This window comes from Trachurus japonicus, chromosome 14 (assembly GCF_045865225.1).
Source record: "Trachurus japonicus isolate A0001 chromosome 14, Traja_1.0".
In the NCBI taxonomy this organism is placed as follows: Eukaryota; Metazoa; Chordata; class Actinopteri; order Carangiformes; family Carangidae; genus Trachurus; species Trachurus japonicus.
Genome location: NC_140920.1, coordinates 13,351,907 through 13,379,842, shown reverse-complemented (window position 1 = coordinate 13,379,842; position 27,936 = coordinate 13,351,907). Strand labels below are relative to the sequence as shown.

At 40.7% G+C, this 27,936-nt stretch overlaps 4 protein-coding genes across 5 annotated transcripts; 2 read left to right on the top strand and 2 right to left on the bottom strand.

Annotated features, from left to right (window-relative positions):
- The first annotated feature begins 1,828 nt into the window (after positions 1-1,828).
- On the top strand, positions 1,829-6,840 carry LOC146974385 (cyclic nucleotide-gated cation channel-like). Its single transcript, XM_085797655.1, has 6 exons — positions 1,829-2,028; positions 2,130-2,240; positions 3,092-3,268; positions 3,762-3,869; positions 3,998-4,104; positions 5,183-6,840. The coding sequence occupies exons 1-6, from the start codon at positions 1,928-1,930 to the stop codon at positions 6,673-6,675; spliced, it is 2,097 nt and encodes a 698-aa protein (XP_085653781.1). The 5' UTR covers positions 1,829-1,927; the 3' UTR covers positions 6,676-6,840.
- A 2,027-nt stretch (positions 6,841-8,867) lies between these two features.
- rraga (Ras-related GTP binding A) lies at positions 8,868-12,880 on the bottom strand. Its single transcript, XM_085797657.1, has 10 exons — positions 12,765-12,880; positions 12,299-12,425; positions 11,607-11,706; positions 11,440-11,506; positions 11,114-11,336; positions 10,311-10,406; positions 10,100-10,222; positions 9,899-9,990; positions 9,502-9,617; positions 8,868-9,397 (listed from the first exon to the last, which is right to left on the bottom strand). Exons 2-10 carry the CDS (start codon positions 12,323-12,325, stop codon positions 9,294-9,296), a joined length of 948 nt encoding a protein of 315 aa, XP_085653783.1. The 5' UTR covers positions 12,326-12,425; positions 12,765-12,880; the 3' UTR covers positions 8,868-9,293.
- A 1,923-nt stretch (positions 12,881-14,803) lies between these two features.
- Positions 14,804-18,693, bottom strand: chmp1b (charged multivesicular body protein 1B). Its single transcript, XM_085797658.1, has 8 exons — positions 18,509-18,693; positions 16,939-17,036; positions 16,710-16,856; positions 16,520-16,588; positions 16,332-16,439; positions 16,178-16,221; positions 15,792-15,864; positions 14,804-15,526 (listed from the first exon to the last, which is right to left on the bottom strand). The coding sequence occupies exons 1-8, from the start codon at positions 18,522-18,524 to the stop codon at positions 15,482-15,484; spliced, it is 600 nt and encodes a 199-aa protein (XP_085653784.1). The 5' UTR covers positions 18,525-18,693; the 3' UTR covers positions 14,804-15,481.
- Positions 18,694-19,246: 553 nt separating this feature from the next.
- On the top strand, positions 19,247-24,618 carry LOC146974382 (terminal nucleotidyltransferase 5D-like). 2 transcript variants are annotated; one of them, XM_085797653.1, is made up of 2 exons: positions 19,247-19,464; positions 22,086-24,618. In XM_085797653.1, exon 2 carries the CDS (start codon positions 22,092-22,094, stop codon positions 24,405-24,407), a length of 2,316 nt encoding a protein of 771 aa, XP_085653779.1. In that variant the 5' UTR covers positions 19,247-19,464; positions 22,086-22,091; the 3' UTR covers positions 24,408-24,618. The 2 variants fall into 2 exon arrangements, with proteins under 2 accessions (XP_085653779.1, XP_085653780.1); XM_085797654.1 differs by lacking the exon at positions 19,247-19,464 and adding an exon at positions 19,973-20,102.
- Positions 24,619-27,936: the final 3,318 nt, after the last annotated feature.

Below are 27,936 nucleotides of genomic sequence, written 5' to 3'. Positions count from 1 at the left end.
CACTTCTTTTGGCATCAAACATTTTAATTGAATTGTTTGAAGTAATTGTCAAGGGAATGATCTGGAAAATATCATAAATATCCACACAAAAAAAAGACCATAACAGAAAAGGTGCATTTGAATTAATTGAAATACAGAATGACAAATATAAAGACAAACAACCTGACATCAGGAGGACAACCTGATGAACTGGCTGTTTGCTGTTTCTCATTACTCTCCCTGAGACGGGCGGAGGAGCGGCACCATCAACACTTTGTCCCAGAAGACTCCTCGGTCTGAAGCTGACATCTGGGCTTGTAACCTTTCAGAGACTTCCCTGCCCTCAGTCCCCCGTCCTGCCAAGCGTCCTGCTGGGACGAGGAGAGCACACTTCAACAGGAGCATCACAGAAAATCACAGAAAATGTTGCAACAGCCGGACTTGTGATTTTATTTTTTTTATTTTTTTTCCTTCAGCAGCTCTGGATGCAGTTTGGTTTTTCCTCTCGTAACACCGAGGATGGATTGGCTGGGAAATAGCTGCTCTGGGTGTGTCTGTGTAAAGTCACCATAAGGAGTTTATTGGAGCAACTGAAGGAAACTCAGAAGGTAAGAAGAAAGATGTGTGATCCTTTATTTTATTTTATTTTATTTTATTTTTATTGTAGCATATTCATTTTTATTTTAATGCCAATAATCTATGTTTGAATCTTCTGCTAAAGATAAAACTCAAAAAGAAGTAATCTTCCTCTTGTAGAGATATACTCTCAATTTAACATATTTAAGGGTACATAAAACTCAGATTCATTTGATCTAGTACTACTGTCTATGAAGCAAACAGAAGCTGTCTCGTATATTACATAAGTCAAATTAATATAAATTTGCAAATATATGTAATATTTTTAAACCACCTTACCTGGATTCATAGGTTCAATAATCTTAGTGTTTATTTAAAAAAAAAAAATAATAATAATAATAACTTGTAATTTGGTCTTAATTATAAAGACAATATGAATTTTCCTTAGTGAAAAACTCACCATATTGATATTGATCAATTCATTTACTTTATTATTGACAAAATTCTCTCTTCATTCTTCACAAATGTTAAATTGTTTGTTTCACAATAGATTCAAAATTAGTACAAAATTACATTGTTCTGAAAAACTTCCTTTTAAATCACTGGGACACATGTACACCTGCACAATGAAGTGTTTCCAAAATAAAAGTCTGACAGCTTTTTTCCAAGTAATATTTGAACCAATTTAAAGGTGAATTACCTGTTTTCACATCCTCCATTTATTTCACCCAGCAGCTGTCGCGCAGTTATAACACGTACACCCTGGTTTCCTAAGTGATGCGGCTCCTGAGGGAGAGCAGCTGATTGGCTCACTGAGCCGCAGAGCTTTATACCATCCGTGTGTGTGTGTGTGTGTGTTTTCGTTAATGATCCACCAATTAGTCACACAATGGTAACAGTCGTCTAAACATCTCATCACCTGTCTGTGCTGCAGGGGGAGGAAGTGGTTCACTGCCCTCATGTTTTGTTTTTTTTTGGGAGGGGGGGATGCTGCTCTTTGCAGATGATGAACCTCCACCACCTTAAAGAGTATTTACAACAGTCTGCATGTGACTGCTCTGAGTTTCTCATGTAGCTGCTTCAGTCGCCACAGTAACCACCCGCTGTGTGATGATGGACCAGTTCAGGGACCGTGGCAGACAATCCCAGTCGTCCCCCTGTCCCCTGACTGTTTATGTCATACGCACCATAAACACTGAGGCTGCCACTGAACTATAAAAACTTTCCTCTCCCGCCACAGCGTCACTGCGTGAAAAGTCGACCCCAAACATGTTCAGCTCTTCAAGTCACATAGAAGAAGATAAAGAAGAAGAAGAAGGAGAAGAAGGAGTGTCTTTAATGTGAGTGTTGATCCACAGAGTCCGATCTGAAGATGACGGGCCAGGCGGCCGAGAGGGGCCGGTCGCCCCACAATCTGTCGGTGAAGACCACCCTGGAGGAGGAGATCGAGAGAGCCGAGAGTATTCTCAGCAGGTGAGGAAGGAGGGCGATGTCGTCATGTGTTATTGTTATGCACTTTGAGAGAAGCTCATCTTGGTCCTTTTCTGAAATTGTTTTTACTTTGTTTCTCCCAGGGTGCCGTCTGTCTGTGATGACACGTGCTCAGAGCTGCAGAGAGTCGCTGCTCTCGACCCCCACGGAGGAAACTCCAGAAATTCTTTTCAAAGGAATGGAGCTATCTCAAGGTAAAAAAAAAAAAAAAAAACTGTGACTGCCGCCTTCATAAAAGTCTCAGAAACTGCCAGAGAAAGTGTTGTGTTATTGTGTTGCCTCTTGGATACAGAAAATACCACTGATGCTTTATTGTCACTGTTTCCCTAGAAGTTTCAAATCTTTTGCTCAAACTTTTTTCTTGGTGCCTTGATGAGAAAGATGTTGTTGTGGGAGAAGGAAAAATATTGTCTACTTTGTTCTGTCGTTGTGTTAAACTTTTTCTTGATGACCTTTAAGATGCCTTTTTCCCAGAAGGTTGACAAAAAGTGCAATAATTTCATTAAAAAAAACAAGGAAATTAGTCACGAATCAAGTGTTTTACAAGGTTCATAGCCTGAAAATCTCTGGAAAGGGTACTTTTCATTTGTGTGATAAGGAATATGTAGAGATCCAAATATTTTACAGAAAAATACAGAGAAAACTTCTAGATGTCAAGACAATCGTCCTTTTCTTGATGGATGTTTCACAGAGTTTGACTAGATTCAATGGCAGAATGGACTGAACCAGTGAGAGGCCAAATATTATACAATATTTTCAATGAACCCGACTGTTTTAGTCAAAAATAAAACAAATCTCAGTCTCACAGTCGTCTATTTCAGTTTCCTGATGGAAAAGAAATCAGTCATTTTTGTCATCATCCTTTTATTTGTCCCACTGCAGCTGGTGAATCCTCTTTCTGTTGTGGTTGTACAGTAATTACACTTATTTTTTATTTTTATTTTTTATAATTTTTGCTTTTAATAAGCAACTTCTACAAGCTGTTTTGACCAAGGCTCCAATTCACACATGATGTTTAATTTTTTTTTGTCGATGTGTGTGTCAGACTGGTGAGCCTGGTGGTGAGGCTGAGGGAATGGGCACACAGGAGTCTGATGGAGGAGGAGGAGCGGCCCGACTCCTTCCTGGAGCGTTTCCGTGGCCCCGAGCTGAGAACGGCCCCCAGTCGCACCAGCAACACACAACCAGACGCCAACGGCAACAATGCCAAAGGGACCTTGAAGTACGCCCGCCTACCACTCTGAACCATGACTATGCACTTTGATGAACACTACAGTACATTACACTGGATGATCATTTGTCTATACCACATGTTTTAAAAGTTAGAGCGTTGCTCATCAGTTCACAACAACACAGCATGTGAAGGCTTAAGGTTTATAGAGGTCACAACAGAGCAGATCAGATGGGTGTTTAGAGCTTCAGGGCAAAAATTAGGCCTCAAAGGTCTGAGAAATTAGGCATTTTCTACATTCAGAGGTTTTGATTGAATTCTGTTTTAGTTTTAAGGTCATAGCTCATGTTGTTTTGTGTGTAAGTGCAGCATAATGTAAGCTGGTATAATACAGTGCAAGACAATATCAAACCCCCTTAGGAATTACCCCATAATAAAAGTTGTTGAATAATATAATGGCATTTATTGCAGAAGTATTGCATTATATATTTGCAGTGATATGCACCACTTCACTGAAACATATTATGTCTCCACCTGCTTTCAGGAAAAAGTGGGATTTGTTTGTGGTGTCCCCATCCGACAATGCCTACTACCGGTGGTTATTTGTCATCGCCACAGCGGTGCTGTACAACCTGTTCCTCGTTGTCGCAAGGTAATAAGACCACAGTTGTTATCTGTTTGCCCTGCAGCCTCCAGAGACTGGTGATGGATGAAGTGAACGGACGCAGTGTCCATTTCTTCTGCAAGAGCAGTAAATCACTGTTCTGTTTTTATCCGCAGGGCGTGCTTTGACAAGCTACAGGTGGGCAATTACATCTGCTGGCTGGTGTTGGACTACGTCTCTGACACTGTGTACATTATGGACACTTGTGTCCGACTTCGCACAGGTAACCTCTAAATATATGGCCCCTGGTATCGAGACACAATGGTGAAGTGCTGTGTCTCAAATGTGCAGACTGAGTGTTATTAGAGACCATAACTTTCAGTTTTTCTCATGGCTTATTTTACAATACCAACAAACATTTGAAGCAGCACCATTACACCAAAGTGCAGAATGATTTATAACTGGTGAGATTTTCAGTCATCTAGGTCACATGATGTCTGACACAAGTCAGTCACATAACACTAATTAAGGCAGGTGAGGTGAGTCTGAGCTTAAACTACTTCTGTCGCTTGGGTCTGTCATTACTGACAAATTATCACCTTGTTTGTCTATTTACACCCAGACACCATCAACTACCGGTATTTTGAGTAATGTTTCTGTCCACATGGTCATATTAAGTTGTAAGGTTCAAGTACTCCAGTTTTTTTTGCTTATTAGAGATTTTCACTGAAGTGAGATGCCTGTTGCTGCTGGAAACAAGGTAAATGAAGGTAAATGAGGATAGTGACTCGATTGAGACGCATTAAAAGGTCGTCCTTAGAAGGCCAGAGAGTAAACCCCTGTAATAATAATAACTTTATTTATATTGCACCTTTAAAAACACAAGTTTACCAAGTGCTTGACAAAAACAACATACAGTATAGCAACCACAGACGACTAGTAACAAACCAGTGCCATAAAACCATGGGAGATGGCCAATTCAAGCAATAGCGACACAGGCAATACGAGAACCCAACAACAAATTGAGACCAGGAGGACTCAAATTAAAATGCAGGATGCAGTTAATTAGATAAAATAACTAAAAGGGGGGTATGCATGACAAAATGAGATAAGATGAGCTACAATAAGATAGGAAAAGATGGGATAAGAGAGTTAAAACAGAAGAGAGTGTAAAAATAAAACTGTAAAATAAGGCAATAGTGAAGGGGTGTGACAGTGAGTCTAAAAGTAGAATGGGGAACACAATTAAGACGAGGAACAAAAATGATAGGAAACAATATGAAAACAATAGGAGGATGATAAAGTCACACCTTTCATATTACCCTTTGTTATCTGACATCTCAATCTGTTTTTTCTCTCAGGGTTTCTGGAGCAGGGTTTGCTGGTGAAGGACCACGTCAAGCTTAGAGACAGCTACGTCCGTACGCTGCAGTTCAAGCTGGACGTGTTGTCCATCCTGCCTACTGACCTGATCTACATCTCCACTGGCATCCACACACCACAGGTCAGGTTCAACCGTCTGCTGCGCTTCCCACGCATGTTTGAATTCTTTGACCGCACCGAGACACGCACCAACTACCCCAACATCTTTCGCATCTGCAACTTGGTGCTCTACATCCTGGTCATCATTCACTGGAACGCCTGCATCTACTACGCAATATCCAAGTCTTTGGGATTTGGCTCGGACACCTGGGTTTTCCCAAACATCTCCAAACCTGAGTACTCTTCGTTGACCAGGAGTTACGTGTACTGTCTCTACTGGTCGACTCTAACACTTACCACCATTGGAGAGATGCCTGCACCCGTACGAGACGAAGAGTACCTGTTTGTGGTGTTCGACTTTCTCGTCGGGGTGCTGATCTTTGCCACAATCGTGGGAAACGTTGGCTCCATGATCGCCAACATGAACGCTACCCGTGCTGAGTTTCAAGCCCGGATCGATGCCATCAAACACTACATGCACTTCCGCAAAGTCAGCAGAGAACTGGAGACGAGGGTCATCAAATGGTTCGACTACCTCTGGACCAACAAGAAGGCGGTGGACGAGCAGGAGGTGTTGAAGAACCTACCGAACAAACTGCGGGCTGAGATCGCCATCAACGTCCACCTGGAGACCCTGAAGAAAGTGCGCATTTTTCAGGACTGCGAGGCGGGACTGCTGGTGGAGCTCGTGCTGAAACTACGACCACAGGTCTTCAGCCCGGGAGACTACATCTGCAGAAAGGGCGACATCGGTAAGGAGATGTACATCATCAAGGAGGGGAAGCTGGCTGTGGTGGCGGATGACGGGGTCACACAGTACGCTCTCCTCACCGCCGGCAGCTGCTTCGGGGAAATCAGCATTCTGAACATAAAAGGCAGTAAAATGGGAAACCGTCGGACAGCCAACATTCGCAGCTTGGGTTACTCTGATCTCTTCTGCCTCTCCAAGGACGACTTGATGGAGGCAGTTACCGAGTACCCAGATGCTAAGACCGTTCTAGAGGAGAGGGGGCGAGAGATCCTGATGAAGGAGGGTCTGTTGGACGAGAACGTAGAGAGCGGCGGGCTGCAGAAAGAAGACACAGAGGAGAAGGTGGAGAGGCTGGAGGCCTCTCTGGACACACTTCAGACTCGCTTTTCCCGTCTACTCAGTGAATACACACACACTCAGCAGCGGTTGAAGCAGCGCATCACTCTGCTGGAGCGGCTGCTGAATCACATGGACTGCGGCGCGGATGCAAACCAGGACATGGACGCATACGCAGACACGGTCAATGAAACAGACCCCATGTCTGTTGCCCATAGAGACGGCTCTCCACATTGTAATAATGTGCAAATGGAGGAGGGGAAGAGCCCAACAACAAAACATTAACAGTCCCTCTGAGGAGATCTGAGATTTCCTGAAGTACTTTGATTCAGACTCATTAAGAGAGTAGGAAAACCTCATCACATCCTTTTTAACTTCCTTTGAGACAAAGTTTTATCAGTTTAGTTGAGTGTAAAGAGGCATCTGTGAGCCAATAAACAAGAAAAGAAAGCTGACAACACTGCTGTGCTCATGCAGTCTTTGGCTTCTTAACTGTGCCAAAAGCGGGGAGTTGGGTGTGTTTAATTGGGTGTTTACTTCTCTAACGATGCTGTATCCAGATACACATCGCAAAGAAAAGTTAAAGAAGAAATTTAAATGTCACTTTTTCAATAAAACAAAAAAACAATCGGCAAATATTCCGAACCCTTACCTTAAAAGCTCCGAAAAGTGCAGGTTGTTAAGAGTTTTGGGGTCATTCGTAAACACCTCGTGTTTGGTTGCATCAGCAGAGGGATTCAGTTCTCTTGACATATATTGTCCTCGTGCTCTGAACACCTCGTCTCTTGCTGCCTCTCCTGGGAGAAACATCCGAGGAGAGATGGTAGAAGGTGATTTGCTGGGCTCACATACACAAACAATTATTTTCCAGTGTTCTCTTCTTCCAGGTTAGATCGGAGTCAGAGATCCTGAGATGATTATCATACCAAATGTTGCCGTATGTGGGACATTGGGTTCCACTTCCACTGAAAATTATTTTTAACTCTCATGGACCAGCTCACCTGAAAATTGCAGTTGTTTCTATTTTATTTTTTGACTGTGTCTTGATTGTGTGATATTTTTTATTTACTTTTAAGTTGACTTTGCCAGTCTTTTATTAAAATCTGTTTGTCTTTGTTTACATTTACTTCCTCCCATCTCTATTACAAACTCAACTATGTGAATTCAGGGACCGGGGATTTTCCAGTTATTCAGCCCTGCACATTCCAGGATACAAGTGAACCACATGAGCAGTGATGATAAGCGCAGCTGGAACAATGCCTCTGCAGCAGAGCTGGCTATAATAAAGAGGCAGGAGGTAATGAGTGCATATCCCCTGCAGCCCCTGAAGGAGTGGGTGGGATAAAGTGTTAAAATCTCTAGTTACCTTCTGCAGACTGGTCAGACAGCATGCATGTTTGTTAAGTCTCACTTTTGTACAAGATTAGAAAGGAATGGCCGATCCAGTTCTTGATCTGGAGTCATATCTTTAAACTGTTTTGTCAGCAGCACATGAGAATTGTAATCTTGGCCTAAATAAACCTTAATATGAGATGAAAAGATGTGGCCCACATTTGGGTGAAAAGTTGAATGTTTTCAGATTCATGAACATCGTTACAATGTAATGTAGTACTGCATTTTCACGTAAGAGTCAGCCTAAAGAACAATTGAAATGCATTAGAAACTATGGCAGCAACAGCTCAGTTAGTGTTTCATAGATAATGACCATGTGACACTTAAAAAAATTATATTAAACAGGAATTTGTAGAATTTATGAGATGTATTTTTGATGTCAACAAGTGAAGTGTTTGACACAGTCCATTGAGATGTGGTAAGCAGCAGTAATGTCATGTATTTCCATGCACCAATCAGAGTATAGCAACATTTGAATCACTATCTGATGAAAGGTTTTTAAGCTGCGAACAACCCCACACAGTCCTGATGAAACAGATTAGTTGAGTTGTTGGGTGTCAGACTCGTATAACCTTCCTTGTTGCATTTGTAGTCATGGACATTTAACATAGTAGATAAAAAGTTACAATTTGCAGACAAGTTTGGGGTCTATTGAAGTGCAAAGTTATATAAAGCCTACCAACATAGGGATTTAGAAATCAGTGTGCACTACATGCAGCTGTTTGTCATGCTCATGTGCACTGAAGTGAACACACCGCTCCATCTGCACATACACTGTTGTCAACTCCATTCAGCTCACTGAACAGGTGCACTCGTCCCCTCCCCCCTCAGCTCCAAGCAACCCCCCCACCCCCACCCCACCCCATCAAACTTTTGCCACCATGTGTCGTGTGTGCAGGACAACTGGTGCACGGTGTCAATGGGGCCTTATGTGCATGAGTGGAGGAAATAACATGAACTTTATCAGAGCAGGACAGTGTTTACTGGAGTAAATATGTACCAGTGTGTACATCTGTTCATAACATGTAGCACAAATGTAATGTTTTTGTAAACACGGACCAGAAAAAAACACATTACAAATGATATTTTCTTGAATATAACTATATTGTTTGTATGTTCAAAGAATAACAGCTTACAAACTGCATCTGAAAATCAAATTTGGAGAAATCATCCCCCGATCACAGGGATTCACACACCGCACAGAGTGAATGTATTTACTGTATTTACAAAGTGTGACAGCAAAGGTAGCCGCCTCCACAGTAAACACATCTGTTCATTTTTCTTTAATGTGTCAAGTTAGGACAAATATTTCAACAGAACGCATCACTGCTCAAGATACTGTAGGAGACCATATGATTTCTCCCGTAATAACTGTGATTGAATGTGAAGATATAGAGGAAAAAACGGTGCAGGGCTGCTCGTATGTATCGTGGAGGTGGAAGACCGCAACATGGCATCTGTGGTCTGTGCACTGATTGGCTGAAGAGTATCCACTGGGACAAATGTGCCAGCTAGCGCATTCGCATGTGCAGGCTGTGCTTGGGTCCGTCCACCCGCTCCAACTTCTCAAAGTGTTTCCTAGCATTACGGATATTGATGAGAGTGGCTGCAGATGCTAGAAAATAAAACATAATTTGTAATTATTATCATCTTTCTTTGGTTTTTGTTAACTATACACACACACACACAAGGTGGACAATGGCTATTTTAACTACTTACGAATGGACGGGTCTGACATGATGACCATGACATATGTGTTGGAGGTGAAGACGTCAATGAAGGCCGCAAAGTTAGAGTTCCTCACTTCCATGCTTTGGAAAGAGGCTGCAAGTTTACTGTAATAAAAACATGAAAAAAAAAGATTAAAATGCTTAACCCTTTATAGAGTCATTTCATTTATTTATTTATAAATGTTACAATTATTATAATGTTATAAGTTACCATACATTATTCTTCGGTGATAGAATTAAAAGAACAGTTATCAATACATAAAAATATGTGAAAAAAACCAAAATACTTTTCTAAAACTTAAGTACTTGGTTTAAACTTAAATAACTTTTTTATTTTATTCATCAAAGATAAGTTACTGTGTTGTGTGTCAGCAGCTTGAACTTACCTACAGCTGAGTTTGAACTGCTTAATAATGTTACTGATCTTCTCAAACCGGTGAGCGTCGCGCTGCTCTTTGCACTGATAGTGGGAGATCACCTGCGTTCACAAAACACACCGTGTAAAAAATAACAAGAAATGACTCTGATTTCTAGATCCACATGTTCTGCCCAGATGCTGTGGTGCCAGAGGAGGCAGCTGCTCTCACCAGGAAGGTGGCTCTCTCAAACAGAAGGACTTCATCTGCCTCGATGATCTGTGCAAAATTTCTCAGGTTTGTCTCGAGCTGCTGGACGTTGGGGATGAGCTGGTACACTATGCTGGACCAGGCCTGGAAACGAAGAATAGAAATGTCTTTTAGATTTATCAACTTCATCCACTTATTAAGGATTCAATGTCCAGTCCGGCAGATTCCCAACCTTATACAGGGTTTCATCCCAGATCGATGTCCTGAAGCATGTGCAGGCCAAAGGTCTGGAGAGTCTCTTCAGATCTTCTTCTCGCTCTTTAAAGATCTATAAAAACAGTTCACACCGCCAGTCAGCTTAGTGGGTCACAGGAAACCAAGGACACAAATCATATGAAAACACAAATTAACTACACAGAACCTTGTCTATTAAAAATATAAATGATTAATAGGATAAAATCAACAATATTAAGTTTATCTTTTACAGCCATGTGAAGAATTAAGGTCTCTTTTCATATCGAGGCTTTTCTTTAATTTTCTATGCCGATTAAAATTCATTCTGGCTGCTAATGCTAAAATAATATTTCATATTTAAAACAACAACATGCGATCTGATGCATACATGACGTTGCAAGCAGCCTTAACAGCCATAATATTTTAGATGTAATATCACAGGATACTTCTATTGCTTATAGGGTCATTGATAAGTGACCACTTTGATTTTATGTTACTTACTATGTAAAATTACCTTTGTAAGCCTTCTAGAAAAAAAAAGGTAAAACATTCACATTATTACCATTTGTTTATTTCCTCAGTTATTTATCTATGTTCACTTTCTGAGGCATCATTTTAAGCTACAATTACTTAAACATACTGGCACCAGAAAGAGCACCACTTTCACCAAAGGAGGGCAGTAGTTACACTGTTTGTGGTGCAAGTGTGAACATGACATGAAAAAGAAAAACAACATCATGCAGGTAATAGAGGATCAGTATTATAGATTGATGGTGTATAAAATGTTGGATATAAGCTCACCAAATCTCTCTGGTCTTCCTGCACCAGGTCCATTTTGTGGACCAGGCAGAACACTTTGGCATCAGGGGAGTTCTGCAGGATGGCCTCCAGACACGACTGGTAGTAATGCATGTCTTTCTCCAGCTCACGACTCTCGACGTCGAATACATAAATAAGAACCTCTACGTTTCTGAAAATGTTGTCCCTCTGGCTGGTGAAGTAGTTCTCCATGAACGTGTCTTGTCTGGCGTGTGGAGAGGAGCAAAGAGAAGTGTTTAACAGGAGTTGATTAGATGACATAAAACATATCACTTGTCTATATACAACAAATACGCAGAGTTGTTTACCCTCCACAGTCCCACAGGTTTAGGACCAGATTGCCAAGAAATCGCACATGGGAGTGCTCCACGTCAACTGCATTAAACATAAAATGACAAGATTTTTTTAGGGAGATCAAATAAATAAATAAAAAGCATCTTCAGATGGCAACTTTCTTTATATCTGGTGCACTTACTTGTAGCTCCAAGGCGGCGTGTGTCTCGAGCTATGTAGTTGGCAAAGATGATTGATCTCATACTGGTCTTTCCAGACCCACTTTTTCCCATCAGTAGCACCTGAAAGAACATGTGCAACAGATTAGACCAGGGGTGTCAAATGTACGGCCCGCGGGCCAAAACCAGCCCGCCAGAGGGTCAAATCCGGCCCTCAGGATGAATTTGCTAAGTGTGAAAATTACATAGATGACAGAAGAGGCATCATATTGTTGAAATCGCACATATTTTTTATCAAGAAATTTCAGGTTGTTCATGTTTTGTAAAAGGATAATTCATTAACTGTGAACGTCTTAATAATGTACTAAAACAAAAGGGAAAATTCAACGCTCTTTTTTTTGTAATTCTCTTTTATTTATAGGGTATAATGCTATTATTTTACTGGCCCGGCCATTTGAGATCAAATTGCTCTTTATGTGGCCCCTGAACTAAAATGAGTTTTACACTCCTGGATTGGACCATATTTATGAACCCAGACTCCTGAGGTATTTTACTCGATTGGAAAATAGCTAAATGCTTTCAAAATTGCAGGATTGGATAGATGTGTGAAACAGTGCCAGCACCTCCAGATTATACTAAGGTGCAGCACATGATTTATTATTATACTTCACCACAGTTTATGATATTAATGAAAGACTGGCTGGCTGTGTCTCACCTTTTTCTTCATGGCTGTGCTTGACATCCCCCCTCAGCAGACACGGTGTGGAGTATCTCTGTGAGCTGCAGGTCCGGTGACTTCAGTCGGTGTCTGCAGCAGCAGCTCTCCTCTCCCTCTGCTTCAGCTGCGGAGCAAAACACAAATATTTTTCACCTAGCTGCCACTTAGCTCTGGTGAAGCCGAAAGAAAACCACATGTGACAGCGGAGGACGCGTTTAAAAAGCCCCAATTAATGGACAAGTGTAAATGTTTAGCTTCGTTGTTAAATTTGCGGGCACTAAATAATCCATAACCAGTTTTTAAATGTCAATTTAACTCTTTTCCCTGCTCCGGATAAACACCTAAGCTAATGCTAACGTAGCCACCACGACAGATACATGTCAACTAGCGGAGCCAGGCTACACAGGTTAGTTAGCTACCGAGCTGTCTAGGTTAAAAATACAGCGGTGTATCGTCGACTTACCGCGTTACTTTTATCCAAGCAGCTTCAGAGTCTGTTTTTGAATTAGTTTTAAAGAATATAGTTGTACACATTACTTAGGGGGAAGCAGGCAGTGAAGTCAGGATCAGCTGCTTCCTGTTTACGCCACAGTCACATGAGATGACCACTGGGTTTTGTGCCCCGGGTTTTGTCTCACAGCTCAGGTTGTTGTTGTTGTTTTCACCTCTTCACTGGCAGAGTAAATATTTATGTTTAGATTTAGTCAATACGAGATAAATAAATCATAATGCGGGTGAGAGCAGTCGATAGCGTCGACGTCTTTTGTTTAAGAGATTTTTGAAAGCAGGATTGGAGCTGCCTGACAGACCGTACACAGGGAGTAAACTCTGTCGCTTCCTTTTTTCAGAGACAGATTTTAGTTTTTATAGATAATACATTTAGATTTAGAACTTTAAACTCCATGTTGCAAATATTTTTATGCAAAGTTGACCAACAGGGTGTGGGTTTGAGTCTTCACTGTCCTTTTCTCTCATAAACTGAAATGCATTAGTCTGTTAATAAAGCTCTTGCTGGTTCTTACTTTTTCTGACATAAATCCTTCCATGCTGTTGTTTGAATTATTTTTGTGATACATCTTAGTACAAAAAACAAGATGAATAAGAAAAGGATTAACAACAACAGCACTTTATTTACATTAATTTAAAAGAAGCAGAAATGATACACATTTGAAGGTAGTCATAACTTCTATTAACATAAGTCTCTCTCTTTTTTTTTGCTTTCACTTAATTTTGAAATAGTTGTCAAGACTACAGTACTAATGCATTTCACATAGTGGGGTCCATAAATAAACTGAAGTTAATGCAGTGCTACATAACATTTCCTGACTGGGGCCACCAGAGGGTAGTGAACAGACATGTTTCCTTATAGAGTCACTCCTTCGTCAACAACATGTGACAATCGTGGTGGATGTATAAGGTTTCATAATACGTCTATGGTGTCAATCATGTGTCAGTTTACAGACTACCACACCACTGAAACCAGTTTTAAAATAAAATAATCTGTCTGCCCGACAGAACTGCTTGTGGTGGATAAAACTATCAATACATTAAATATTGCAAGACTGTTGTGACAGAATATCTTTCTGTATTTTTCCAGCTGATGACTGAGTTGTTGGGTCTTACTGTGATCACTAGAGGGAGATAAATGCATGATTTAACTACAAATTCAACATCAGCAAGGCCTCATTCATTGTAAAAGAAGTCAACAGACTTCTCATGCATCGATACAGGTAGATCACAGGTATGAAACATGGTATGAATGTCTTGGTGCATAGCAGGACGACATCCTCAGACTAAAAAGGGGGAAATCAAAGGCCTGTCCTTAATTAAGTAAATTCTGCATATTTATGCACAGACTCTTGAAATCATGAAACACTTGAATAACCAGATATGATAACAGCTTACTCGTAGCCCTGCAGTTCATGCAAATCTCTCAGTAAACATGATAAGAAAAGTCTGATGTTTTTCTTGCATAGAAAATCACATTTAAAAGCCCACAGTGATGGATTAGCTCCGATTTCATCTGCATGCAGCGGAGCAGGAAATTCAATGGTTGTGTCGGAGTAAGGACTTCTCCTTGAAGGGAGTTACGATCATCAAGATCGCAGCGGCAACACAGAGAATGAGAGAGAGGTAACGGTTGTCTCTTAAGCCATTGCCACTGGCAATGATGTGGTCAGAAATAAATCTCACACAAAGACAAGTAAAGAGCAAATTACATATTTAACAGTTTGAACCATATTTCTCAAGGGATGTGAATGGTCACTACTGACTGCACTTTTAATGTCAGATGTTCGGGGGTCAATATGAACTTTCATCTCCTGTTCACCTCAGATTTTAAGTGCAAATCTGTTGCAACAGAAAAATACACAGCAATTTCTGCAATGTGATAGCGGCTAAGGTATACATTATGTGTTTTTCAAAATAGACATTTAACTACAGAAAGAGCAGAGATTTATGTCAAATTGCTGTCAATTAGAAATTAATTGAAAAGGCAAAGAGTTAAAAGTATTATAAAATTTTATTGTTTACTTTCTGTGTGTAATCTCCCAGCTGTAACCCATTTCCAAGCAATCAGTGAAAACACTTTAGATGACCAGACAAACACGTGGGCTAGTCACCCAGCCTTTGTCAGAAGTAAAATACAACATATCAACTCAAGAAGTCTATTCACCAGTATGGGAGGGAGGTCTTCACACTCTGAAACCAGGAAGAGAAAATGCATATACACTTTCTGCAATCATGCAAAAACTGAATTCTATCATCCAAAGCCTTAAGCCTAACCACCATAAGTACATTTATATATAATATACAGGATCATAATTGGTTTAATCCAAATTATTTTAATGTGTGCCATTCTTAAGAATCCATCATTAACAATAAAGTTAAATTAGATCTTCTTTATTGGTAATTATGTATACTTAAAGAATACACACATCTTCCATACCCAGCACCTCTATTTATTTAAGGTGTCCAAACAGTAATTCTTATTACTGAGGTTATTATCATCATCAACACAGAACCAACAAGGATCATGAGAAAACAAACAAAAAAAGACACAGAAGCTCCTCAAGAGGGACAGATAGATGTAAAGAAGAGAGATATGATATAACTCAAAAAGGTGTTTGGGACTTATGTTCAGGTAGTGTACAGGTGTTTTTAGCGCACTGCAGATGTCCTTCACATTTGATCTCTGAGTTTGGCGAGTCTTGAAGAAAGTTCATCCTATGGACAAGAGAAAGCAAAGACAGGCATAAAAAGAAGGACAAAAATGAACACAAGTCATCTGGAAAACACATTACATCAGGCTTTTGGCTAAATCTTTGTTTGACAAATACAGTTTTAAATCGCATTTCTGGAATCACAAAAACCTGTGTAAGTAATCATGTCCATGTAGCAGTAACAGGAGTGAGGTTTTTATGTAATAAAAAGCTACTTAAGCTCGGGTGACTGGACTGTAAAACAAGGATATTGTGGAAAGATAGTGTACCTGCTCTGCAGAGGCAACGCTGGTACCCACAGATCCCGTCTGTCCCTGAGGGAGCTCCATGTTCAGGTCCAATCTAAAACAGGATACACACACCACAATTTAAAACAGACTCTTACACTAGATGCAGTGTTGTTGCTTACAATGTACTGACTAGTGCTTTCAGATTAATTGCAATGACAGCTAGGCACTTCGATGTATACCGGCACTCTATGAATGCATTCGCCATGTTTCTACATTTAGTACCACATGTATTCAGTAAGTGCAAGGAGATCAGGTAAAAACCAAAAGACCATAGTCAATGCTTGTTATGGTGTTAGAGATAATGAGATAATGTATGTGAGCTAACATTATTTCAAAACCAATATTGAGACAAATTAAAAGCTTACCCTGCTTCATCTGCCATTTCATGCAGCAATCCCTCCACTTGGTTCTGAAAAACCCAGTCAACATTTTATACATTAGATATACAGTAAATGCGTTTGAGTTTAAATCAGCTTGCTAGATAACAAGAAAGATTATGAGAAGGGCAGAGAAATGTACTTGTGGTGTTGTGAGTGTTGTTGTGCTGCTCATGGTGTCCTCCATCTGGGCTGTCTGAACATCCAGAGTTTCAAACTGGTGTTCAAATTTGTCCATGAGAGCTGAAATCTGAAAAAGAGAGAATTGATGAATTGCTGAATGACTCAAAGACAAAAGATTATAACGTTTTTGTGTGAACATTACACTACCTTTTCCAGATTCATACTCTTCAGGGTGGAATCCATGCCCTTCACCACTCCTGCCATAGATTTTGTGACCTGTAAAAAGAAATAAAGAAATGACAAAATCAAGCTCTCCAAAGTCTGAAATGCCAACCTACAGCCTGTAGGTGGTTTTCTCAGCCCACAGTAGTTTGCAGTGACTCTGTTTTCAACGTACCTGGTTCATTGTAACTGCAGTTTGGACCCTTGCTGCCACTGCATCTACCCGAGCGCTCATCCTCAGGAAGTTCACAGACTGGTTCTTCTGTCTGATGGCGTTCTCTGCATGGATCCTGGCCACTTCCATGTTCCCCTTCTGGATGGCCTAGAGACCACAGAGACAAAATTAAGTGTGGGCATCAGTCTTGTGCTGTCTTGATGAGTGGATGTGTGAAAGTGCAACTTACTTTCTTGACTTTAACCTTCTCTGCTTTTTCCTCTTTGTCACATTTCTTGGAGTTTCTTTGTAGTTCTTTGGCAGCAAACTTTAAATTGAAGAGTTGTTCTGAAATGTGCAGTTAAAGAAAAAAAACATCCCAAACAAACAAACGACAAGGAACGTTGGGATGACCACTTCAATTACTTATAATATAGTTAAAATATGACTGTTCTGTGGGTTTGGCATGAGGGGATGGCAGTGGTTATCTTAGTTGTCTCAACTGAAATCCTGTAAGAAATGTGTTTGGTCAAGAGCAAGGAGTCCAACAATGACCATTTAGTAAGTTGTTTAAGCAGCATTTTAAAGTATTAAATTGCCTCAATGCTCTATCACTTCAGTTTACACTGTACTTGAGTGGTGTACCTTATTCACAGGGTTACACCAATTCATGAGATGGCTACAGTATCTAATATCAGATCCAGGGGGCTGTTGGCAGTGATGCTGACCACATAAAGTGGATGAGGTGTGAGACCTGATGCACCCACATTAAATACAATTCCTCTGTCATGTCCCTATAAAATTCCATGTACCTGCTTTTATTTACATCTTGCCACGTCAGGCTGCTAAGCAACAGCTAATAAACATATTTTTATTCAATTAATATTTTTATTCTATCTTTATGTCTATAAAAAAATTACAGATTGTGAATCTGGAAAAGAGAGCGCTGTTACCTCAAGGTTAGACATCTCAATCGTTAAAAGAACAATTGAAGAATCTCTACACATTTGCAATAAATTAAAATTAAACATTATTTGAACCTGGAGCTTTTTAGGCCCATTCAGTGTCAAGAAGTCTTGACCAGATGTCTAATAGTATATTCATACCTTAACAGCTTTTACAGTAGGGCAACAAATACACCATGCTGGCATTTCAGTGTATATATCAGCCTAAAAAAATATAAATATGTAGACTCTTTTTTCTGTAATATAAAGACAAGAAAAAAGAAAATCTTTGAAAGAAATAATAATTTCAAAGTTGGATTCAAAAATCCAAAATCTGTCAAGCTTTTGTTTGCAATTTAAAATAGCTGCAGACAGAGACACATCCACATTATGTAACTGTTATCATTAGAGTTTCCCTTTTAATCTTCAGTGATTAGCCTACTGTGAAACCTTAATAGTGTTGTGTTAAATCAAGGAGGGCCATGACACGGTTACCAGAAACGACACACACGAGTATTTGCCTCCATTATGAAGAGTATTAAGTAACACACTGGACTACCTGGTTTAAAGTGAACATTACCCTGTCTCTGTTGTTGGGTATTTCCAACCATTAGCTTCCCAGGCCCTAAACTCGACTCGGTCCTACTTATCGACGCCTGTGGTCGATCAGGAAGCGTCAATGTTACTCCAAAATACACCTTTTGTGTCTTTGGGCTATATTCTAACTATTTATGGTCGCTTCAGTTGTCTGACACGAATAAATCTAAACCAGCGCTGTCATAACCCACCGTGTTGTGGTCGCTCGCTGAGCCCTCGTATTGACATTACACCACAGTCTCGCCTCCTCCTTTTCTCACCGCTCTTTTAAAAGGATACTCTCCATGCTCGGCATCTTGAGGCGGCTCTTCGCGAAACCAAACGGTTACTCGGTCGAATCTAAACGGACAGAGGACAACAGATAGTTCACTAATGCCAAAACTTGTCCGTGAAACTTCAGCTTTCCTTCTCTCTCTCTCTCGGTGGTTGCGCTCTTCGCCTTTTCTCGCACTTCCTGGTGTCTTACCAAAATATGAACGACGTCATCGTCACGTGGTGGCGGTATTCCATTCGACGTCACGAGGAAGCTGCCCCCCCCCTCCCCCGCCCCTTCGCAAAATGTGAATGAAAAGAAGGAGAAGAGGGGGAAAAAAGAACAACTAACCGTTAACGTTCAAACACGACAACGTCAACGTCTGTCATTCTTCCGCGTCCTCGGTGTTGTTTATATGTGAGTGAACACAACAGTCTGATATTTATTTATTAAAACCCATGTTTTTGCGGCGGAGTGGTGGGCGGTGAAAGCGGCTGATTGATGATTAGATTTACGGTGTGTGGACCACGGCGGCGGGGAGAGAGGATGACTCACTCCGTCTGATGTGATGTTCACCCCGCAACAGCAAACCTCGGCAGTGCGGTGGCACGCCGGGTAGTACGTATACATACAGCATGACATTTCGGTGCGGCACACCAATAAAAAGTCAAACTTTATCAAAACTGTTCCGATGATAAACATAATTTTGCTTGTTTTAAAACTTGAGTGGTCGTCGCTTGGTAGTTTTTTTTTTTTTTTTTTGACAAGAGCACGAGCGTCGTGATTTACCGTAAATTTCGTGACGCCTGATTGCCATGGAAACAGTGCTCCTGTGCTGAGAGGAAACTGTCCGCGTTAACTTCAACATCAACCTCTCCAACAGGGTCGGATTTAAACCTGTTGGGTACCTCACTGTTTATTTATTGTTTCTTCTTTTGCTGCTCTGGTTTTACTTTCCGTTTTTAATTTACCCACAAACCAGGTGAGTTTTTCTCTTTCTTTTTCTTTTTCTGTGCGACTGTTGTGTGTCATTCTGGCCAAACGCAGATAACCTTTCTGGTTTTTTTTCTCTACAGTATATTATTAGACAGTTTCTTCCACAATATCAGCATGCTCATTTCCTCGGGCTGGTTATCAACTTGTGAGCTGCATTTATACTAGTAATACAAAATACAGATTCTTTGCTTATTTTGAACTAATTGTGGATTTAGTTAGTCTGCAACATTTTGAGTTCAGAGAACAACATACTGTATAGGCTAATGGCTGTGGTGAAACATTGAATAACTAGAACAGTCTGTGCAAAATGTTGATGGCCATGGCAGCTTTTGAAAATGCCCATCAACATACATGTCTCCACATCACGACAATCTTTAGGCTGAATAAAACAGCGTGTAATGTGACCATGCAGGCGTATACTGATGAAACATTTGTTGAAAGTCACGACCCTAAACGCAACCTGAAGTGGTGCATTTAGTGTCGTTTTTTGCGCACAGGGAAAGAATCCAGGAGAGCCAGCGAGTGATGCTTCATTCAGTGGCTGTATGACTCATATAGTCTTATCTATAAAGAAGCCAAGAGGCAGGAGAGCAGTCCTGCTGCAGGACCGAGCTGATGTAACCCGTGAGATTCACTAGAGGCTGCTGTGGGCCACGCTTCCCTGTGTGCACCCGAAATACTGTCATCCACTGACAGCATTTACACTGATGATGACCGCCAAATCCTATCACAGGCTCTGCAAGCAGCAGGCTGTGCACGTAGCTGCACTCTACACGACCAAGTGCTAGTACATCACATTGAAAACTATACAGATAAAATCAACCAGCAACTATTACATACTATTATAAACTATTTATTACATGAAGCTCTTTTCACTCTGGCTCTGTTTTTTTGGAGTTCATTTGAAAACAACAATACAGTTTTTGAAACAGTAACATTATCTTCTGTTATCATCCAAACTACTGTAGAAAATACTAAAATGCAATAAGGAAAAAACATCACCTTTGGTTTTATACACAAAATAGGTAATAATTCATAATGATGATGTTATTAAAATTTGGTGCATCCTCATCTTTTATTTCAAGCTTAACAAATTTGTATTGATTCACATAGAATAAAACATATTTGAGTAGCCAATTGTTATGATGGAGTAGCAGTGCAACCAGTGTCTAGATTATTTTCCCAACAGAAGAAATGAGCACATTTGAATCCCCTTCCCCTTTTTAAAAAATGATAGGGTAGTGCTGACTAAAACATAAAGACAAAAAAGAAAAATATATAATTCATCCGACTTTATTACTGATCCCTCATCCCTACTGTTTTATCTGAGTGTAAAGATCCTTGAACGCCTAGCAATAGGCCAAAATTGTGACATTTTCCTCAATAGTGAGTGAGTCAGCGAGCATTAATAATGACGTATATGCTTTTCCCTCTTATAAATACAATGTTGTCACATTATAACAGCAGGAATAAACACATCTTCAGTCAAATGCATGCTGTTTAATAGCAACATTAATCCAGTCAAGTGTAGAGCCACAGCATCATGGAGTTTGTCACAACAGGCTTCAATGCTCTTATTTTAGACAGAGAGTTCTCATACGCATAGATGCAGTAGGAACAGATATGTTCTTCTATCACCCTGGTTGTTCCTGTTTGTTGACAGCCAGTGAATAACACACAGGTGAGTCACCTGTAACCAGCATATGGGTGGATGATCATGGAAGAAATTCAACAAAATCCTGTTTGACAAACGACTAAAATAGCATGAGAAACAGTAATGACATACACAGCCCTGCTGGAATGTATTGTCTCACTCTCAGCCAAAAAAAGTTCAAACCTCACAAAGCATTCTGGGAGGGCCTGTAAAGTCACCACGTTCATTTTATTCACAAGTCAACCAGCCACATAATACTAATTTATCTACTTCATTGGATTAGTTGAAGAAAGAATGTGTTATTATTGACTGTTACATTGTCATTGATCAATTTTAAGAAACTAAATTAAGCTCACATTTTAATTTTCATGCTGTAATTATAAGTCCACCTTTAAATGGCATGTATTCGACATCACCATGTGTTATAATACTGATGCCACCTAGTGGTAGAACGCCAAACAAGTTGATCACAGAGACATCCTCAGTCTGTTGAACTCTCTTTGAGTATGTTGTTGCCCTTAATGGTTGATGTTGAATTTCAAATGTAGCCGATAAATAGTGTCACAGTTGAGGGCCAAATGAAGACGTCTTTGACAAAAGCCCTCAGCACAGGTATTCTGATTTGTCTGAATGTAATTGTGCTCTTGGGATTTCAGGATCAGACAAAAACAAAAGGCCAAATGCCAAGCCTTCAAGAGACTAGACTTTCAAGTAAACAAATGAGTGGAAAATACACTCAAGGATAAGGTTATAGAAAAGGGAAGATACAGAGAATGATACAATATGTAAATAAAAAAATGTGTTTTCTGTTAACATCACCATTTGCAAAGGGCGTCTTGAACAGAAGACAGAAAGGCAAGGCCTTCTTTCTTAGGCATTGATGAGAAAAGTTGTTATTTTAGATTACAACACTAGCCATAATGCAATACACATGTCAGACCTCTATTTCACAGGTAAGGATGATGGAGCTTCAAACGGAGAAGAGGTTCCACAACTTGACCCTTGAGCAAGTCCAAGCTCTGGACAAGGTCTTGACAGAGATAATCCCGATCCACGGACGAGGAAACTTTCCTACACTGCAGGTGAGAGCAAAAGACATCATTCGTGTGGTGAAGGATCGTCTGGTTGAAAGAGACATCCAGGTGAAAGATATACGCCTTAATGGTGCAACTGCCAGCCATGTCCTGGTGAGGGATAATGGCCTGGGCTATAGTGATTTAGACATCATTTTTGGAGTCGAGCTGCCCAGACAGGAGGACTTCCAGGTGATTAAGGAGGTGGTGCTGGGTAGCCTGCGAGACCTTCTCCCCTGTGGAGTTAACAGGCGGAAGATTACTTGCCTGACAATGAAGGAAGCATATGTGCAAAAGATGGTGAAAGTTTTCAATGAGCATGACAGATGGAGCCTTATCTCACTGTCTAACAACAGAGCTAAAACCGTGGGGCTCAGGTTTGTTAGTTCCCTTCGAAGACAGTTCGAGTTCAGCGTGGACTCGTTCCAGATAATATTAGACCGTATGCTAGAGTCCTACTGGGAGACTGAAAGGAAACAAGGAGGAAAGTTGGCGCTGAATGCTGGGAACATGGCTAAAAGAGACAATGTGGATGAAAACAAAAAGCAAGCGCAATCTAGCAAACCTCAAGATCCTGAAGAGGATAATGACAAAGACTCTGCAATGGCAACAGGTGGAGAAAGTCAGTGTCCAAATGAAGCAGATTCTGTGCTTGAGAAAGATCTTCCACGTTCAAAGACTGAAGATGCCGATGGAGATCATGCGGCACAGCAGGTGTCAGAACCGGAGAGCAGTAACTTGCAGCAGGAGGAGGTGGATGGCATCGAGGATGTTCATTCAGAGGAGGACATTGTGTTTGAGCTTTGTGAAGAAACCGGAGAAGAGAAAGAACAGTTTCACGGCGCTTATTCTTTAGTTTCATCCCCTAAAACTTTATTTACAGAGGTCAGAGATCCGCTGATGTCACATGCATGTTTAAAGCTGCAGAGTAATGAAGAGCTTCATGAATCACAAGCTTCCCAGCCTGTGTCGATAACGCTTATGGAAAAGTCGTCTCTACAGGAAATAGTTCGTTGTGAGGAAATTGCTCAGTTTAAAGTAGACCCTGTAATCTGCAAAACTGAAAATACTTCAGACCGACAAGATTCACATCTTGAATTCTCCTTCCCCCCTCCAGCTAAGAAAACCTGCAGCACATCACAGGACATTGTGCCAGACTTTTGCCCCTCACCAAAATTACAAAGAAAAATGTCACGGAAGATGATCACTAAGCCTGAAAAATGGTCTTTACTAACTGATTTGTCAGATCTTACGACACAGTTGTTTCCACCCATAGAAATACCCAAACCACTTCAGCCAAAACCTCCTTCACTGGATGGTGCTCAAGCTCCTTGCTCAAATGTACCAGCATCCAAGTCAGAGGACTTTGTGGGAACTGTGAGAGCATCTGTACCCTCAGACAGTCCAGCCAGTGCACTTCATGATGGGACTGGTTCAAACAAAAGCGAAGAACAATCTGTTAAGCCAAAACACTCAAAGATGCCCCCTGACTCAGAGACTCAGAGCCACACACCTGTAGCAGTTACCACCACACAGCCTCAGGTGGACGAGCAAAAACCTGTTTTGACAGACTCGGTCCCCAACAGCTGTGGGTCAAGCTCCTGGATGGGAGCAGCGGGGGAGCCCACTATCACTGTGGAAGCAGAGTGCATGTACGGAGACTTTGAGCAGGCGATGCACCACCTCCGCCACCACCTCATTGCCACCCACAACCCGGAGGAGATACGAGGAGGGGGCCTGCTGAAATACAGCGACCTGTTGGTGAGGAACTTCAGGCCAGCCAGCGAGACAGAGATCAAGTCTCTGGAGCGGTACATGTGCTCCCGCTTTTTCATCGACTTCCCTGACGTGAGCGAGCAGCAGCGGAAGATCGAGGCCTACCTGCAGTGCCATTTCATTGGCAACGAGGAGGCGAGCAAGTACGACTACTTGATGACCCTGCGGCGCGTCATAGACGAAAGCACGGTGTGTTTAATGGGACACGAGCGGAGACAGACGCTCAATATGATCACAGTGCTGGCTCTGAGGGTGCTGGGCGAGCAGAACGCCATCCCCAACACGGCCAACGTTACCTGCTTCTATCAGCCGGCTCCATACATGACGGAGCCCATTTACAGCAGCTACTTCATCACCCAGGCCCAGCCTCCACTCGTCTACCACCCCTACCCTCTACACGTCCACATGCAGACTGGCCTGGTGTAGCTGCAGTGACGTGCCCACAGGGAGGCGTGTAGGCTTTCAGCATGGTGCTCTGCAAGCAGAGGCACAAATGGAAGTTTTAACGACAACAAACAACCACTGGCATAGAAAGTGTTGTTTAATGCTTTGAAATCCCTCCTGCTTACGACATGAAAGATCGTGAAAGGTCAGAACTGAAAGGGGTCTGGAGGCAAAGCTTGTCGTCACCCTTTCAAGATGAAGACTTTTGAAAAGGAAAGAAATGCTAGGAGCCCACTTTTTTCAAAGCACGGAGAATTTCATTAAAGCAGAGGGACTTTGTTTACTGCCATTTCGGCCCAGTTTTGGCAGGACTCTGCACAGGTCACGGTCCCCTGTTGAGGAGAACATCGCAATGTTATAATTCTCTATAGCTCCAAGAAGAAACTATATAAAACATCATTTCTGAAACACCTGTTGGCGACAGAAATCTGTGTTTAGATCAAGTTTGAAAAATGATGAATTGTTAATGTTTCCGAGGGGTTTTAACCCCCCTGTGGCTGTTTTGTGAATCAGCATTCTCTGTAGAGTAAAATTCAGCACGTAGCTATACTTGTGTATTCACTGTATAGAAATAGGAAACCAGACATACATCACCTAACTTTGCTGTGATATTTCCATGCTGTCATAAGTTTTGCAGTGAGTGTAAACATCTGATTTTAAAGGGAGAATCAAGAGATGCCAGGTTCAGGTCTGTGTGAGACTGTCCTAAAACTTTTGTGATGGTGCAGAATGCTAAAGCATGTTTAAAAAAGGAAAGAATGAGAGATAGAGATATAAAAATATCAAGTCCATATGAAAAGTGTTTTTCTGAACATGAAATATTAATGAAAAGAAATGTGAAAGTGTGGAAAATTATCTGGCAACATCTGCTATCATCAAGAACCCACCACTCGTGATAAAAAAAAAAAAAAAGCTGGTTAAGAAAGTATGTTTTAAGGGTCAAAATGATTATATAATGTAAAGAAAGGGTGAAAATCATAATATAATGACAGAAACCAGTGAACCACACTTCTCTTTTTACTCCTGTATATTCTCTTATTTCTCATCAGAGAAACATCACAAGGATTTGTGTCCTGGTGGCCATATGAAGAAAGCCTTGGCTGTTGTGTCATCAATTTTGAATAAACTGTGTTCACATGTTAATATGTTACATGGTGACAGTTGCTTGTTGTAGTGGACGTAGTGGATGTCAGTTCTGTCAGGATTTTGCCCGCCACAGTGTGCAAACGATGTTACTGCACATTTCAGTTATACAGAACAATCTACGAAGCAGGCGATAACTTATTGCACTTTGTTCCCTGTATGTTTGTTTGTTGTGTATTTGCATAGCTACAGTACATGTATTGACTTTTTTAAGCACAGGTTTGGATATGTGGGCTGCTCACACTAAATCTTGAGACTGAAGCACAATGTAAATGCACATAGCTGTTGTTGAGTAGATAAGGTGTTCCAGACATGCTTGTGAATCTCCAATTAAATATCGAGGACATCTAGATGCCGTGTGCGATATCATGTAGCTTTAAAGTGATGTATCTATCTTGAACCTCTGGGTATGTTGTGTGTCGTTAAGGAAATGTTTCACCAGTAGAGAATGTCAAATAATCCTGTTATGATGTAGTTGCTCAGATTGTTGTGTTATTGTGATAATAAATATAACACAACTGTGCTTTGTCTGGACTTCTCTCTTGCTGTTTTGAGTAACACTGCTACTGCAAGGCCAGCCATTTGTACATTTTTCATTCATTTATGGAGGATAAGCACATTTTCAATGATTTTACTGGATTGCATCTCCTAATCAAATGTTGTTTCCCCATCATACCAAGGCTTGGTATCAGGGCAACATTGTCATCAAAATACACAAACCTCTTTACAGATACCCTTTCAGTGGTCATAAATAAATCCATTTTTTAAACATGTGCCCCAATATGATTAATGTTCTGTTGTTCTGTAATGTACTTTCAACAACCAGCCTTTTTTCTTATTCAAATTTCAAGTGGACTTTTAGTCCTGTCAGTGTTTGGTTTTTAGATTTGAGGACCTGCTGTTTTCAAGTATGGTTAATATTTCCTAACAAACAAAAAAGTACTAATTATACTTTATAATTTACATTTCATTTTAAACAAAACAAATTAGTAAGATTTAAAAGTTTGCTGGTGTTTCAAGCATTAAGTTAAATTGGATGTAGTTACTCTCAGGTACAGAGGACACAGAGACTTATTGAAAGTAAAAGCAAGTCCTGTTAAATCTTAAGTCTTAGCTTCCCTATCCTGTTTGGGCCATATATAATATACAGTATATAGTATAGTATTTAGATGTCTGTTGTGAGCCCTGTGAAAGTTTTCTGCTTATTGCCTTATAGGGATCATGTACTTTTCCTGTAGTATCTTGTTGATTCTCAAATATCTGATGAAAAACATGAGTTTGACTTGCATTTAGAAATATATTTAGTCTTAACAATCCCAAAACTGACCACCACATGTATAATTTTGAAGAAGCAGAATTAAAACAAGTGAACCTCATATTTCCCACCAAATCCAGAAAATGAACGTCAGCACATTGCTGTTCCCACTAATGTAAAACTAGGCCCTTTTTAAGCCAATTGATATCAGCAGCACTGGACAATCCAAAGTAATTAAGTGTGATAGCCACGGCTTTGTCCCCTTTTGGATCCTTTTTACATTGACCCATTTTATTTCCTGCTATTCTCCAGTGTCTCTGCAGTTTCTAGGTGTGGCAGAGCTCGGTGCGTCAAAGCTCATCCTTGTTTGTTCCTCATCTGACTCACTCTGGCTTCCAGTGCATTAATGCCGTTGCAAATGGCACAATCATGTTTATGACTGTCTATCACCACTGATGAACAGCCCCTGTATCCTGAACCTCCTGAATCTTTGGGGCGTGATGTTTATGACCCACCTTCTAAACACGACAGATGACTGTGTGCCCAACAAATTGAAAAATTCAGCAGCAAATACTTTTAAAGAGATTTTTTTTAATTTTTTATTTAAAAAAAACACATACAATCAAAACATTGTGTATAAAAGACAGTCACATAAGCTTATTCCACCTACAGTAGAATCTTACTGTTAAATTTGTCATCAACTACTCTGATGCTTCAATGCAAGACTAATAGCCATCTACTATATGAAAATAAGTTCCCAACACTCAATCCAAATCATTTCAAGATGCCAGTTAATGCTGCCACTTCCCGGTGCCGATTTGTGTGTTTTATCCGAGCACCTGGCGCCAAACAAACTCGTCAGCCTCCTCCCCCAAAAAACAACGAACCTCTTTCTCTTTCTCCTGTCGTTGACGACAGAGGCAGAGTGGCGAGGCGGTGTGTTTTGGATTAAAGCACCCAGTGTTGAGATGAGAATTTGTGACTCAGCGTTTCTGGTTTCTCCCTAAATGATTGACCAACCAACCACAGCCGAAGCTTTAAAGTAAACATTACTGGTGCAACTAAACGGGGATGCATCCATTTCGATGTAATTACACTAGATCTCAGACACAT